The sequence below is a fragment of the Cherax quadricarinatus genome, chromosome 4 (genome assembly GCF_038502225.1).
Source record: "Cherax quadricarinatus isolate ZL_2023a chromosome 4, ASM3850222v1, whole genome shotgun sequence".
Taxonomy (NCBI): Eukaryota; Metazoa; Arthropoda; class Malacostraca; order Decapoda; family Parastacidae; genus Cherax; species Cherax quadricarinatus.
Genome location: NC_091295.1, coordinates 64,014,174 through 64,029,063, shown reverse-complemented (window position 1 = coordinate 64,029,063; position 14,890 = coordinate 64,014,174). Strand labels below are relative to the sequence as shown.

The 14,890-nt window shown below is 38.5% G+C and overlaps 1 protein-coding gene across 1 annotated transcript in view; it reads left to right on the top strand.

Annotated features, from left to right (window-relative positions):
• Nucleotides 1-9,212: 9,212 nt before the first annotated feature.
• The window catches only part of LOC128684336 (glucose dehydrogenase [FAD, quinone]-like), a 206,842-nt gene continuing 201,164 nt past the window's right edge, over nucleotides 9,213-14,890 (top strand). Inside the window, exons 1-2 of the mRNA XM_070098289.1 lie at nucleotides 9,213-9,390; nucleotides 10,049-10,254. Coding sequence (XP_069954390.1) covers nucleotides 9,228-9,390; nucleotides 10,049-10,254 — 369 coding nt within the window. The 5' untranslated portion in view covers nucleotides 9,213-9,227. The remainder of the gene's footprint in view (nucleotides 9,391-10,048; nucleotides 10,255-14,890) is intronic.

The window sequence follows — 14,890 nt, the reverse complement described above, 5'->3', positions numbered from 1 at the left end:
TGCCCTGTCTCTGGAACATCCTGTGTTTGTCCACCTTGTCGATTCCTCTCAGTATTCTATATAACGTTATCCTGTCCCCCTATCTTTCCTGTTCTCCAGTGTCGTCAGGTTGATTTCCCTTAACCTCTCCTCGTAGCTCCGGGACTAGTTTTGTTGCAAACCTTTGCACTTTCTCTAATTTCCTTAAGTGCTTGGCAAGGTGTGGGTTCCAAACTTGTGCTGCACACTCCAATATGGGCCTGACGTACACGGTGTATAGGGTCCTGAACGATTCCTTATTGATAAGTCGGAATGCTATTCTTAGGTTCGCTAGGCGCCCATATGCTGCAGCAGTTATTTGGCTGATATGCGCCTCAGGAGATGTGCTCAGTGTTATACTCGCTCCAAGAACCTTTTCCTTGAGTGAGATTTGTGGTCTCTGGCCCCCTAGACTGTACTCTGTCTGTGGTTTTATTTGCCCTTCCCAATCTTCATGACTTTGCACTTGGTTGGGTTAAACTCCAGGAGCCAGTTTCCGGACCAAGCCCGCAGCCTATCCAGCTCTCCTTGTAGTTCTGCTTGGTCCTCGTCCGATTAAATACATCTCATTAACTTCACATCATCTGCAAACAGGGACACTTCTGAGTCTATTCATTCTGTCATGTTTTTCACATGTGCTAGAAACAGCACCGGTGCTAGGACTAACCCCTTTAGAACCCCGCTCGTTACAGAGCCCACTCTGACACCTCGTCACGTACCATGACTCGCTAATGACTTCCCGGCTGGTATTCCTTGATCCATTGCAGTGCCTTCCCTGTTACATCTGCCTGGTCCTACAGCTTAATCACTAATCTCTTGTGTGAAACTGTATCAAAAGCCTTCTCACAGTCCAAGAAAATGCAGTTTACCCACTCCCTCTCTCCCTTGTCTTACTGCTGTCACCGTGTCATGGTACTGTGGAAAATTAAATTTACCTGGATGTAACTCATAAGATACATACCAGTAAACGGTAACAAAGATAATTATTCTTTATTAAGGTTACAGAGACAAGTAGGAATTTTAGGACACTTAGGTGTCAAAAAATGTCCTCCTTCGATACCTACTATAATCTATCTCTCCACAAGTCACTTTGGACCTATATTAATTTCAAATGAAATATACATCACCAGGAATTCTGGTAAAAACATTAATATAAATATGTGGACTGTATATTAAATTTAAAATGTGAATACATATACATTGAAGGAGAATTTATAATAATAAGACTCACCAATTAGTCTGGAGATTACAGTGTGTCATACTCAAAACTCCCCTGTCTAAATATATGAAGAAAATACTGGCCAGAATTCCTACATGAATAGACATGACTTAGCTGGGGTTCCTGGAGCTGTCCTGTCCATCTGCTTAATGCTCACGTTATGCAGGACTGCAAATCCAACAATTTCGGCTCCTATTTGAGAGGTTTTAAGCCCAATATAACCCCTAGAGCAACGAAAATTCTTCCGAATTTCACTAACGTGCCTGTACCACATTCAAAACAATGGCATCTCTCCCATGCTCATCAGCGCAGGCACAGAACTTCCCTGTCGGTTCTCTTCTTTAAAATACACTTTAGAGCAATAGTAATGTATTAATCAGGTATATTTACATTATAAAAAATTATACAGCATAATTTTGGGAAATTATTTTCCACACTGCGGCCGGACGGAGGTCGTTGCTAAATGACTCAAATTACTCCTTCCTTTAGGAGATGATTCCAGCCAGTTCTGGCTTGAGTGGCTGTTCTCCTAGTAGGTCTTACTACAATTTCATCTTCCTGCATCACTTGGTCAGCATTACCTTCAATATCACTCGTGTCACTTTCCCTTAGATTTTCATTTACATTTGATTGAATACCATTTAATTCCAAGGGAATCAATTTATTAATTGTGCGTAAACTTTCCTGGCCATGACACAACACTTTGACATTCCGGACAACACCTTGTGCATCTGGGTACAATGTCAATACTTTGCCCAGAGGCCACAATGTTCGATGTTGTTCAGTATCAATTAACACAATGTCACCTGGTTGAATGTTCTGTCGATTTACTGCCTCTGTCGCACCATAAAAGTGTTCACGTAGTGTAAGAAGATATTCCTTACACCACACATTAGACCAATGATCAATTACTTTATTTAACATTTTAAATTTATCACACAACACTGCTGCATCATTGTAATCTTCATCACTTTCTTCAGGATTATCTCTATAGACAGGGGCAGCTTCCAATTTCCTTCCACATATTAGGTGAGAAGGTGTTAATACATCTGCATCAGGTGTATCACTCATGTACGAGAGAGGCTTATTATTTATCCGATTCTCCGCCTCCACCAACACCGCACGAAGTTCCTCCAAATTAATTCTCTTCCGGTGTAGTACTTTACAGAGACACCTCTTCACTGTGCCTATCAGTCTTTCGTACAGCCTCCCCTGCCAAGGGGCTCTAGGAGTAATAAATTTCCAGGTACACCCTCGTTGGGTTAACAGAGATTGAACATCGTTACTCTTATTTAATTCTATCAAGTGTTGAGCACCCGCTACAAAATTTGTGGCATTATCCGAAATCATCAATCTCGGACAGGATCTCCTAGCTGCAAATTTTCGAAACAGCTGTATAAACTGTTCTGCAGACAAGTCCTGAGCCACTTCTAAATGAACTGCCCTAGTAGCAGTACAAGTGAACAAGCATACATACACTTTCAGTGGAACACCATCTGAAGTACCTGTTAAAATGATTGGACCACTATAGTCTACACCTGTTACATCAAATGGTTTCACTAATTGTACACGCTCCTTTGGCAATGGTGGAGGACCTGGGTACATATAGGATCTGGCATCCACACGGCGACATATTACACAAGATTTAATCACCCTTTTTACACTTTGCCGTCCTTGTGGAATCCAGAAAGTTTCCCTAATACAATTTAAGGTATCTTGTACCCCACCATGCATTACATTTTTATGGGCATTTAAAACAATTAAATTTGTTAGATGATGAGTTTTGGGCAGTAAGATAGGGTGTTTAGCATAATCACCCAATTCAGCATTTTGTAACCTACCTCTGCACCTAATTACATTGTTCTCTAAATACAGCCCCAATTTCTCTATTATGGAACCTTTCACAATTTTTCTTTCCATCATCAATTTAATCTCATTTCCATAGATTTCTTCTTGTACCCTCTTTATCCAATATTCAAGAGGATGTGAAAACTTATATGAGATATTCATCTTGTTTAGAAATTTAAACACCAACTTAGTTACATTGATTAGTTTGGGTAAAGAAGAATACCTATTTATATCAATGGCTAAGGAAGGACAAACTATTGGAGCGGTGGTCACAGTAATTTCAACAGGAGCAATATACGCCTTTTGTACAGGCCAATTAGCTTTATTTACCAACCAGCTCGGTCCTTTAAACCATGATACAGCATTTACAAATTTAGCATAAGGTAAACCTCGAGACAAGAAATCAGCTGGATTCTCCTCACCAGGTATATGATTAAATGTTAACATATGCTGACCCAAACTATTATACTTCTCTTGCATCTGATTAATTTCAGCGACTCTGTTTTGTACGTACACAATTTTACTGTTTCCATTACGAATCCATTGTAAGGATACCTCATTATCAGACCAAATTACAGTGTCACTAATATTTATCTCCTGCAACTTATTTCTTATATAATTAGCTAATTTGACACCTTCATAAATGGCTGTTAATTCCAACTGAGGTAAGGTACGTGATTTAATTGGAGACACTTTAGCCTTAGACATAACAAGAGAAATAACACTATTACATTGAAGGTAAGCAACTGCTCCATATGCCAATTTTGAAGCATCACAAAAAATGTGGAGTATATTTTTCCCATCTGGATTGGCCACCTGGCGTGGGAACTCCAACATTGGAATTTTTTCATAATCACCAATTAATTCATCCCACCTGTTAATGAATTCCTCAGGTAGAGTTTCATCCCAAGCACATTTAAGCTTCCATGCTTCTTGTATTAATAATTTCCCTCTTATAGTAAGGGGTGACACTAAGCCTAGTGGATCAAAACATTTGGAAACTTCAGCAAGCAAAACTCTCTTAGTTAATTTATTGGGCATACTGTAATTATTAGGTTTTAACATTAACAAATCTCTCTCAGTATCCCAAGTTAATCCCAATACATTACTACATTTTGGCACTTCATCTCCAGGGTAATCTTTACTTATTTTGTCCTTTAATTTGGACGAATTACTATTCCATTCCCTCAGAGGCATATTTGCACTTTGCATTATTTTATTAGCCTCTCCATAAGTCATTAACAGTTCCTCTTCAGTTGACGTCACACCCAGGAAATTGTCCACATAAAATTGTTTGCTCATTACTTTACTCAATGGACTTCCCGTACGTTTAAGGTGTGCATTTATCGTCGCTTGAAGTAGGAACGGACTGGATGTAGCACCAAATAATACGCTCCTAAAGCGAAAGGTTTTCAGAGGGCTAAGTGGGTCACTAGGATTCTCAGGCCATAAGAAGCGGGTACAATCCCGGTCAGCCTCTTGTAAACCCACTCTTAGGAAAGCTTTACTTATGTCAGCCGTAAAGGCATAATTCTTCACCCTGAAATTTAATAAGATATCTCCTAATTTTTCCGTCAACGACGGACCTGTCATCAAACAGTCATTTAAACTAGGTACATTTTTGTTACTCCTGGCACTACAATTAAACACAATCCTCAGAGGAGTGGTCTTAGAATCCTTCTTCACTCCGTGATGTGGCAAATAGTGACCATAAATTTTGGCTTGCTCAGGAGGTACCTCTTCTATAAATTTATTAATTAATTGTTCAGTAATTATATCATTATAGGCAGTCAACAATTCTGGTGTCTTACTCAGTTCGCGGAGCTGAGCCTTTAATTGTCCATATGCCATTCTGTAATTAGTGGGCAATTCTGGATGGTTCAGTCTCCACGGAAGTCGTACCCAGTATTGTCCAGATTCAAATTTTACATCTCTCAGGTACTGTTCCTGAGTAAAAGAATCGTCTGGACTTTCTTCATTTACATTTATTCCAGTGCTGTCTAATTCCCACAATTTATGCACTGGCTCAACACCATCCTCTATGGAAGAATTATATTGGGGCACGATTTCATGAGTAAGACACACAGTGATAGTATTTATAGTTTCCTCTAGTCATGCATTATTATTACGAGGAATCCTACCATACATTACATGGCCTCCTGCAGTCTTTAAAAGGGTGACACCACATTTCTTTACCATACCCTTTACAAAGGAGGCATAATAGTCACTACCTATCAAAATATTTATTGGGCCTACAGAATCATCATTTACACCAGAAGGTGCTAAATTTACATTATGTGAAAGTCTTTCTGTAGCTTTACTAAGCCCTACTGTAGATATTTTCTCTGGGAGTCTATCTACAATTACTGCATTAACACGTTTTTTCTCATTGCCCAACCTGACAGTTACATAAACAGTGTCATACAATTGAGCCCTTTTATCTGAGAGAAAACCAGATAATTTTAGAGTTGTAGGATCTCCCATCTGTACTTTCATCCCATAAAGACATTTACGTTTTATGAAAGTACGCTGTGATCCCTGGTCTAACAATGCAGTTACATTTTTTTTATTTATGCCTTTTATCATCAATTTTTACCTGTAACACAGTTAAGGCTACTTCAGCAAAACCATCATTATTAACATTAGCAGCAATTTTTACATTAGCCACTGTTGTGTCAGGATTGTCAACATTATCATTATTATCAACATTATCATATAGACCCTTACACATGACTATATGGTGTCTTCCTTTGTGACATTGATAACAGTTGTTTAATTTGGCATGACAATCCTTTACATTGTGATTACCTAGACATCTGATACATCTGTCAAGTTCCTCCAATCTTTCAACTTTATCATTCCATGAATTGTATGCATTGCAATTCTTAGAAAAATGAGTACCCTTGCAGAAGAGACAATCTCTCTTTTCTTTGACTGGTTTCTTATTAACTGGGCTACTCTTAGGAGGGTACTTATTCTTCTTACCTTGTGGAGAATCATTATTTCTGATTCCTGCTACTTGATATGTACCTATGCAACTCTTTTTAGGAAATGAATTTTGATTATTAACACTGGGATAATTTTTCCTCTTGTGAAACTTGACAGATACCTCAGAGTTATTATGTGTTGCATCTTTAAAATGAGTTGATTGGCTGGTTTGCAACTGAACAATTAATTTTTGCAGACCTAGTCTTATTTCCTCCAGACCAAAATAACCTTTGTGATACTTGTTTGAGATCTATTCAAGCATTTTGCAGCTTAATTTATTCTGTACAATGGTACTCAATAACCAGTCTGATTCCTTCAGATTATATTTATTACTTAAAGTTTTGAGAGTGCTCTCCAGTTTAACTCTAAACTGCTGTAAACCTTTGTAAGTGTGATCTGGAGTTTTTAAATTAACAATGATATTCACTAGATCCAACCTACTTTGTTCTATATTACCATAAGTGACCTTCAACAAGTCAACTGCTTCTTTGGAAGAATCATCTACATTGGGAAAGGCTTGTATGAGTATGTGAGCATCTCCTCTTATCTGTCCTTTGAGGTATAATAATTTAGTTACACTGGCTAGGTCACTCCTATCATGCACAGCTCCTTTAAAAATAGACCAAAACTCCTCCCAATTTTCTCCAGGATTAAATACAGGTAAACATAATTCTGGGAGTTTTGGCAAAGACATCTTATTTGTTGGAATAGATTGATTAACTGCCTGGTTTACACCTTTTAATTTATTCAAAGCCTGACTTTTACAAGAAAGAATCTTTTCTTCTAATTCATAATACTGGTTAATCATAAGATTTATTTCTGTCTCATCTACACAGTTTACTAACAAATCTCCTTCATATTTTTTATAATATAATTTGTATGAATCATATCTATTCCCTAAAGCATCTAAATACAATTTTAAATCATCAGTATTCACAGTTTCTTGATTCATTAATTCCAAACATTTATTGTATGCCTTTGTTACATGACCCTTTCTAGCCTGCAATGATGATTTTTTTTTTTTGCTCTAAATTCCATGTGTTTGTCATCTACATTAATTTCCTCATTTTCACCCATGATGCAATGTATTAAATTCAACTTAATTAATAACACTGATTATGTACTTAATTATGCACTTTATAAAGGTAAATATTACTACTTACCATGAATAAATCCTAGCTACTTGAGCTTAGCAATTACATGTAAGGAAATTATAATATAAACTTTAAATATACATTAATAATCTTACCTACACTTGACCTTAGCAAATACATGTAAGGAAATTATAATATAAAATTTAAATATACATTAATAATCTTAGCTACACTTGAGCTTAGCAATTACTCATGTAAGGAAATTGTAATATAAATTTTAAATACACATTAATATAAACCTTAGCCAGACTTGACTTATCCTTGCCAGACTTGGCTTAGCAAAATTGATATTATACAAATACACTAATATAAATTCTAACCAGACTTTGGCATAGCAAAATTTATATTGTACAAATACACTAATATAAATCCTTGCTAGGTTTGGCTTAGCAAAATTAATATTATACACACTTATATAAATCCTAGCCAGACTTTGGCTTAGCAAATATAGTATTGTAATAATTATAATCCAATACACATTCAGTAAATTTGTGGACCTAATATGCACCTCCTAATGTCATTTCACATATAATTATTAAGTAATTAATTCACTAATTAATGACTTCACTAATTACATCCAGTTCGATCAAGGACCAATGGGCAACTATTGTGGAAAATTAAATTTACCTGGATGTAACTCATAAGATACATACCAGTAAATGGTAACAAAGATAATTATTCTTTATCAAGGTTACAGAGACAAGTAGGAATTTTAGGACACTTAGGTCGCAAAAAATGTCCTCCTTCGATACCTACTATAATCTATCTCTCCACAAGTCACTCTGGACCTATATTAATTTCAAATGAAATATACATCACCAGGAATTCTGGTAAAAACATTAATATAAATATGTGGACTGTATATTAAATTTAAAATGTGAATACATATACACTGAAGGAGAATTTATAATAATAAGACTCACCAATTAGTCTGGAGATTATGGTGTGTCATACCAACCCCCCCTGCCTAAATTTATGAAGAAAATATTGGCCAGAATTCCAACATAAATAGACATGACTTAGCTGGGGTTCCTGGACCATCCTATCCACTCGCCTAATGTTCACGTTATGCAGGACTGCAAATCCAACAAGTTCGGCTCCTAATTGAGAGGTTTTAAGCCCAATATAACCCCTAGAGCAACGAAAATTCTTCCGATTTTCACTAACGTGCCTGTACCACATTCAAAACAATGGCGTCTCCCCCATGCTCGTCAGCACCTGCGAAGAGCTTCCCTGTCGGTTCTCTTCTTTAAAATACACTTTAGAGCAATAGTAATGTATATTTACATTATAAAAAATATACAGTATAGTTTTGGGAAATTATTTTCCACAATATTTGATATTTGACTGAAACCATACCTAACATAGTTATTTAATTTTGTTTGATCTTTTCATTGTGTGCATTGTTTCAGAGGACGTGAGAGGTGATACACACTTGCCCTTGCGAAGACATACCTGAGTCTAGGTGTCGTCGTCACTACATTTTTGAGAGATACACAAAAAAAACCTTTGTACAAGATTTAGTGGAAAAAACGATAATATTCCTTTAATAGGCTATAAAGAATGTTTAGTAAAAAATGCTCCAACAAATGCTTACTCAAGAATTTTATAGTGAATACTTTGCTTAAATCTGACCAAGCGTTCACTTGCATTAATGCTTGCTTATGGCGAAATTTTCGGAGAATTTTTAAAGTTATGTTTAAATCACTTCAGTGTATAAAAAAAAATCTAAAGAATCTTTCGTCATAAAGTTACGTCCTTGAGAGATCAGAATTTTGATCTCTTCATTAAGACAGTAACAGATACGTCCAGAGACTCCTTACAGTGAATGTTAAAGAAGTGTCTTAGTCTTGTTAGTACGACTAGTGAAGGACACGTTATGCTCTCCCATAAGTCTAAGGATCTTGCAGATGAGAATTTTTCTAAACTGAGGAAGAAATTATTATTTTATACTTATATTTTAGACTGAGGACCATACTGAGAAAATATCCTCAGGCAAGATGACGTTCAACATGTTCAGTTTCCTGCCTACAACACTGGTGATAACAATGTTGTTACCGCTGTTACGTCTTGTCCTGGTGTCCATCATGAGAGAGTTCCGCCAGGCAGACTTCCAGTACAGTAGACCCGAGGCCTTCAATCATTACTATGATTTCATCGTGGGTGAGTAAAGAAGTTCAGAAGCGCATTCCTTTACCTTGTTCTCTACATGTTCAGGAAACTTAAAGTGCCTTCGCTGCTCTGCAGTTAAGCCAGTATTTTCTAAGTCACATCTTGCTACCAAAAGTATCTTCGTATAGTTAATATTTTAATTTAAAAGACGGGCACTTTTCAGTTATTTTTAGGGAAGCAGTGATACAAAAATGTATATGGAAAATTTGATTCCTAGGTAAGCTCATTTTTGATCTCTTAGCATGGCGGCATGTCTTGGCTGTTATCTCCGTGACAGATCATGTTTTAAGATGGGGGAGAAGAATGTGTGTGGAGTAAGTTTCTCGTGACCATGAAGTTTGAAGAGGGATATATCGATTTTCAGAAAACTAAAACTCAACTACAATAAGTTTCCATTATACGTAAAGATATTTCAGACATATGATAGGGAATATTTCGAAAACATAATTGGGATACTTTTGATGCATTTGCTAATATACTGGATAAATCTCTACAATTTTACTTTCAATAAATGAAAAACGTTGCCTTTTGAAAGCTACATAAAATAAACGAATTTATTTAATAATAAAATATAAAAATATATCACTTAATTTAGAGCAGCTTATTCTTAACCTGAATAAATTTTACTTTCTGCTTCATCTGGTGTCAGTTGGCGCTGGAAGTGCAGGAAGCGTGGTAGCCTCTAGGTTGTCGGAGGTGGCTGGATGGAGGGTACTTCTGCTGGAGGCAGGAGGGACCCCACCCCCGGAGACCTACGTGCCGGGTTTGGTGGGTCTCAACTACCTCCGAGGCAACACCAACTGGGGATACATCACCGTCCCGCAGAAACATGCCCTCAAGAACTTCGTGGGCCGCGTAAGTATTCAGTTTCGTTTCAAGGATTTAATTTGATTGAATAATTTTATCTAATAAAGTCTAAGTCCTCCAGACTGCAAAACTTCCACACATCCATCAAAGTGAAGGCATTATGCTTTCGACCTCCAGGACATAAATCCGGTTACATAGTTTCCCTGAATCTCTTTATAAATGTTATCTTGCTCACACTCCACCAGCACGTCAAATTATAAAAACCACTTGATTCCACTAACTCCTATCCAACATGTCTACACAAGCCTGTTCGATGTCCAAGCCCTTCACACACAAAACCTCCTTTACCCCCTTTCTTCAGTTTTTCCAAGAATGACCCTCACCCCTTCGTTCCTCTTCCCCCAGATTTATAGGCCACCTAGTGATCATATGCTGCCCCATCTATAGTGTTACACTTTTGGTAACACTATAGCTCCAAAATTCTCCAAAGTGCAGATTCCTTGCATAATATTCACACCACACATTAACGCTCACACAACACGTCTCCACTGTCTCCAACTTCCACCTACTGGCTGGAACATTGCTGCACTCTAACAGCACCTTTCAAGGCAGGTGAAATTGCCGACCTAGAAAATGTACAGAGAACTTTCACGGCGCGCATAACGGAGATAAAACACCTCAATTACTGGGAGCGCTTGAGGTTTCTAAACCTGTATTCCCTGGAACGCAGGAGGGAGAAATACATGATTATATACACCTGGAAAATCCTAGAGGGACTAGTACCGAACTTGCACACGAAAATCACTCACTACGAAAGCAAAAGACTTGGCAGACGATGCACCATCCTCCCAATGAAAAGCAGGGGTGTCACTAGCACGTTAAGAGACCATACAATAAGTGTCAGGGGCCCGAGACTGTTCAACTGCCTCCCAGCACACATAAGGGGGATTACCAACAGACCCCTGGCAGTCTTCAAGCTGGCACTGGACAAGCACCTAAAGTCAGTTCCTGATCAGCCGGGCTGTGGCTCGTACGTTGGTTTGCGTGCAGCCAGCAGCAACAGCCTGGTTGATCAGGCGCTGATCCACCAGGAGGCCTGGTCACAGACCGGGCCGCGGGGGCGTTGACCCCCGAAACTCTCTCCAGGTAAACTCCAGGCTACTGTAACTTCAAGGAAAGGAGAATGACGTTGCTCTAAGCTGTACACGCTACAAAAACTTCCTCAGGAGCAAAGCGTGGAAAGAAATAGAAATCTTAGTGAAGACTCAGGAATACATCCAGAAAAGCAATCAAAGCCCTTGATGAAGAATTTGAAATATGAAAAACTTAGAGCAACTTCAATACGCCCTTCCTCACTGTGGGTGCTGTGTATTGGTGACCGCTTGATTTGGGATTAGTTACAATATATATATATATATATATATATATATATATATATATATATATATATATATATATATATATATATATATATATATATATAGGATGGGGTCCACCTCTGGTGTAAATTGTGGGACCCATAGCCTCGGAGAAGTGGATAAAAAGGCTTCAAGGAAGAATATTTGGATTTCTTCCTGAAGCCATTTGAATATTCCACTTCCCCTACCACCCCGTCTTTTAAACTATTTTTTTTTACCAATAGGAATATTTTATTACATAATATGGTACAGAAGATTTAAGAGATACATTGTTGATATAAAGGTGGCACATACGGTACATGTTGTTACGTGTGTATCACCGATTATAAGGCGAAAATCTCATCCAGCTCCTCAGAGCTGGGGCGTGTGCCCAAAATGCAGCTGAAGGAGACTCGAACCTACGAACCTTGGAACAAGGTACGCAGTGCTATACCATTCTCAATACCTTGGCATCCAGCTTGCGCTAGACTTTGATCCAAGGCAGCAGGGGATGAGATGAAAAGCTGTAAGCCTTTTCCCTGAAAGCTGGCTGCCTTGGATCAAAGTCTAGCGCAAGCTGGACGCCAAGGTATTGGTCCAGTGTGGTGAGAATGGTATAGCACTGCGTACCTTGTTCCAAGGTTCGTAGATTCGAGTCTCCTTCAGCCTGAGATCAATGTTTGTGTATATTTCGCCTGCTCTTGCGAATTCCTTTCATTGTTAAAATCTCTGGTAAGGCTGATGCATGAAGGGAATGAGATGAAAAGCTGTAGGCCTTCTCTTTAAAAGCTGGCTGCCTTGGATCAAAGTCTAGCGCAAGCTGGGCGCCAAGGTATTGGTCCAGTGTGGTGAGAATGGTATAGCACTGCGTACCTTGTTCCAAGGTTCGTAGATTCGAGTCTCCTTCAGCCTGAGATCAATGTTTGTGTATATTTCGCCTGCTCTTGCGAATTCCTTTCATTGTTAAAATCTCTGGTAAGGCTGATGCATGAAGGGAATGAGATGAAAAGCTGTAGGCCTTCTCTTTAAAAGCTGGCTGCCTTGGATCAAAGTCTAGCGCAAGCTGGGCGCCAAGGTATTGGTCCAGTGTGGTGAGAATGGTATAGCACTGCGTACCTTGTTCCAAGGTTCGTAGGTTCGAGTGTCCTTCAGCCAGAGATCAGTGTTTGTGTATATTTCGCCTGCTCTTTCGAATTCCTTGCATATATATATATATATATATATATATATATATATATATATATATATATATATATATATATATATATATATATATATATCAATAACAACACTGCACTAGCCGAGGACTCGAACCCATGTTACTTTGGCCTGCCTCTTGGTGGGCGAAAACGCATGACGCCCTAATCCACTGGACCACACGATCCTTAAAAGTAGGGCATCCAGCGGAACTGGATGTTGTACTCCCTACCCAAGGACTCACGATGGTGTGGATGGCTCTAGGCTAATTTCATTCTAGTCCCTGTTTGGTGAACTAGCTCAACGAGCAGTATTTCATATTATTGTGACCACGAACGAGTAGTATTGATCAGTAACAACACTGCACTAGCCAAGGACTCGAACCCATGCTGCTTTGGCCTGCCTCATGATGGGCTAAAACGCATGACGCCGAACTCTTTTAAAAACGGAACTATTTAAAAAAGTTACAGATTGAAAGAATTAACTTTCATTGCCGTTAAAGCAATTATTTTTATTTTCGGACCAAACCTATCTTCAGTAACTTAATCTAACTTAACGTATTTTTTTAAGTTAAATTCAATTATATGCATCATAAGCCATTTTAATTTTTTTGTAATATCATTTCAAATAATGATATACTATATATTTCTTCGTTATGTTCTGAATGATTTCTGCAGATTTATGGCAAAAACAAATTTTCATTCTGCTTATTCGGCAGAAAACTCACTGATTCGGTTTATGCGGCACGAGCTTGTGTTCCCCAAACACTGGTGATGAACGTTGCTCCTCTTCTCTGACATCACTCCAGAGCGACAGACTGAATAGCTGGGTATTAAATGATAAAAAACGACATTAAGAGTGAATAGATGAGATGAGGAATGCGTACAAAAGATAAAACATTAAGAGAATATAAACGAATAAGGAGACTGAAATCAAATGGAGTATAAAAGAAAATCTGGGGGAAATATAAAAAGAAAATAAGAGAATTAGAAGGAAACAATGAGAGAGAGAGAGAGAGAGAGAGAGAGAGAGAGAGAGAGAGAGAGAGACAGAGAAACAGAGAGACAGAGAGACAGAGAGACAGAGAGACAGAGACAGAGACAATGAGAGAGGGAGTATTGAACTTGTTATCAAAGTCAATGACGAAGCACATTGTTCGCTTCCAGAATCTGGAACCCGTGAATCTAGGAAACTGCGGTTCCTGGATATTTATTACATGGTTTAGATGATTTGAACGGTGTTCTGAAGTTACACGCTGGGGTAAACCTGTTCGCCCAGTTGTGAACAGCGTTAGTTCTGAAGTTACATTCTGAGGCAAACATGTTCGTTAAATTCTGTGGATACGCTCTTGCCTCGTATCATTTTTAATATTGCTAAACACCGCATCTTGGATGCTTGCCAGGAGGTTCTGTCAGTGTCCTGTAAAATCATTCCCTTAAATGTCGGGTCACCTGAAGATTCACGTTTCCCATTTTCACCAAGGAAAACCGGTACAAGGAGGCTATGCAAATTTCTAGATGGGCGACGAAAATTAAGCTAGTTCAGGTTACGTTAGAGTGCAAAATTAAAATATATCATTCTTCCTTCGAGGGAGAGTTAAGAGGTAAATCTCCAGCTGAGTTGTTTAGTCTTCACCAGTCCAGCGCTCTCTCTCTCTCTCTCTCTCTCTCTCTCTCTCTCTCTCTCTCTCTCTCTCTCTCTCTCTCTCTCTCTCTCTCTCTCTCTCTCTCTCTCTCTCTCTCTCTCTCTCTCTCTCTCTCTCTCTCTCTCTCTCTCTCTCTCTCTCTCTCTCTCCGTTAATGACTTAATTAACGAGATGTGTTGTGGTCACTGTGCGATCCAATAAAGGTATTCCTGTATTCCATAACGCCAGCCCTCTGTATGTCAATACACTCGAAAGGGCTAGTGCAGAATAAGGCATAAGTTTATAATGCATTTTAATACTGAACAGTAGGATGGAAAAAAAATCGGGCAGCCTCTTAGGAAATATACACAAACACTGATCTCTGGCCGAAGGTTCGTAGGTTCGAGTCTCCTTCGGCCAGAGATCAGTGTTTGTGTATATTTCGCCTGCTCTTGCGAATTCCTTG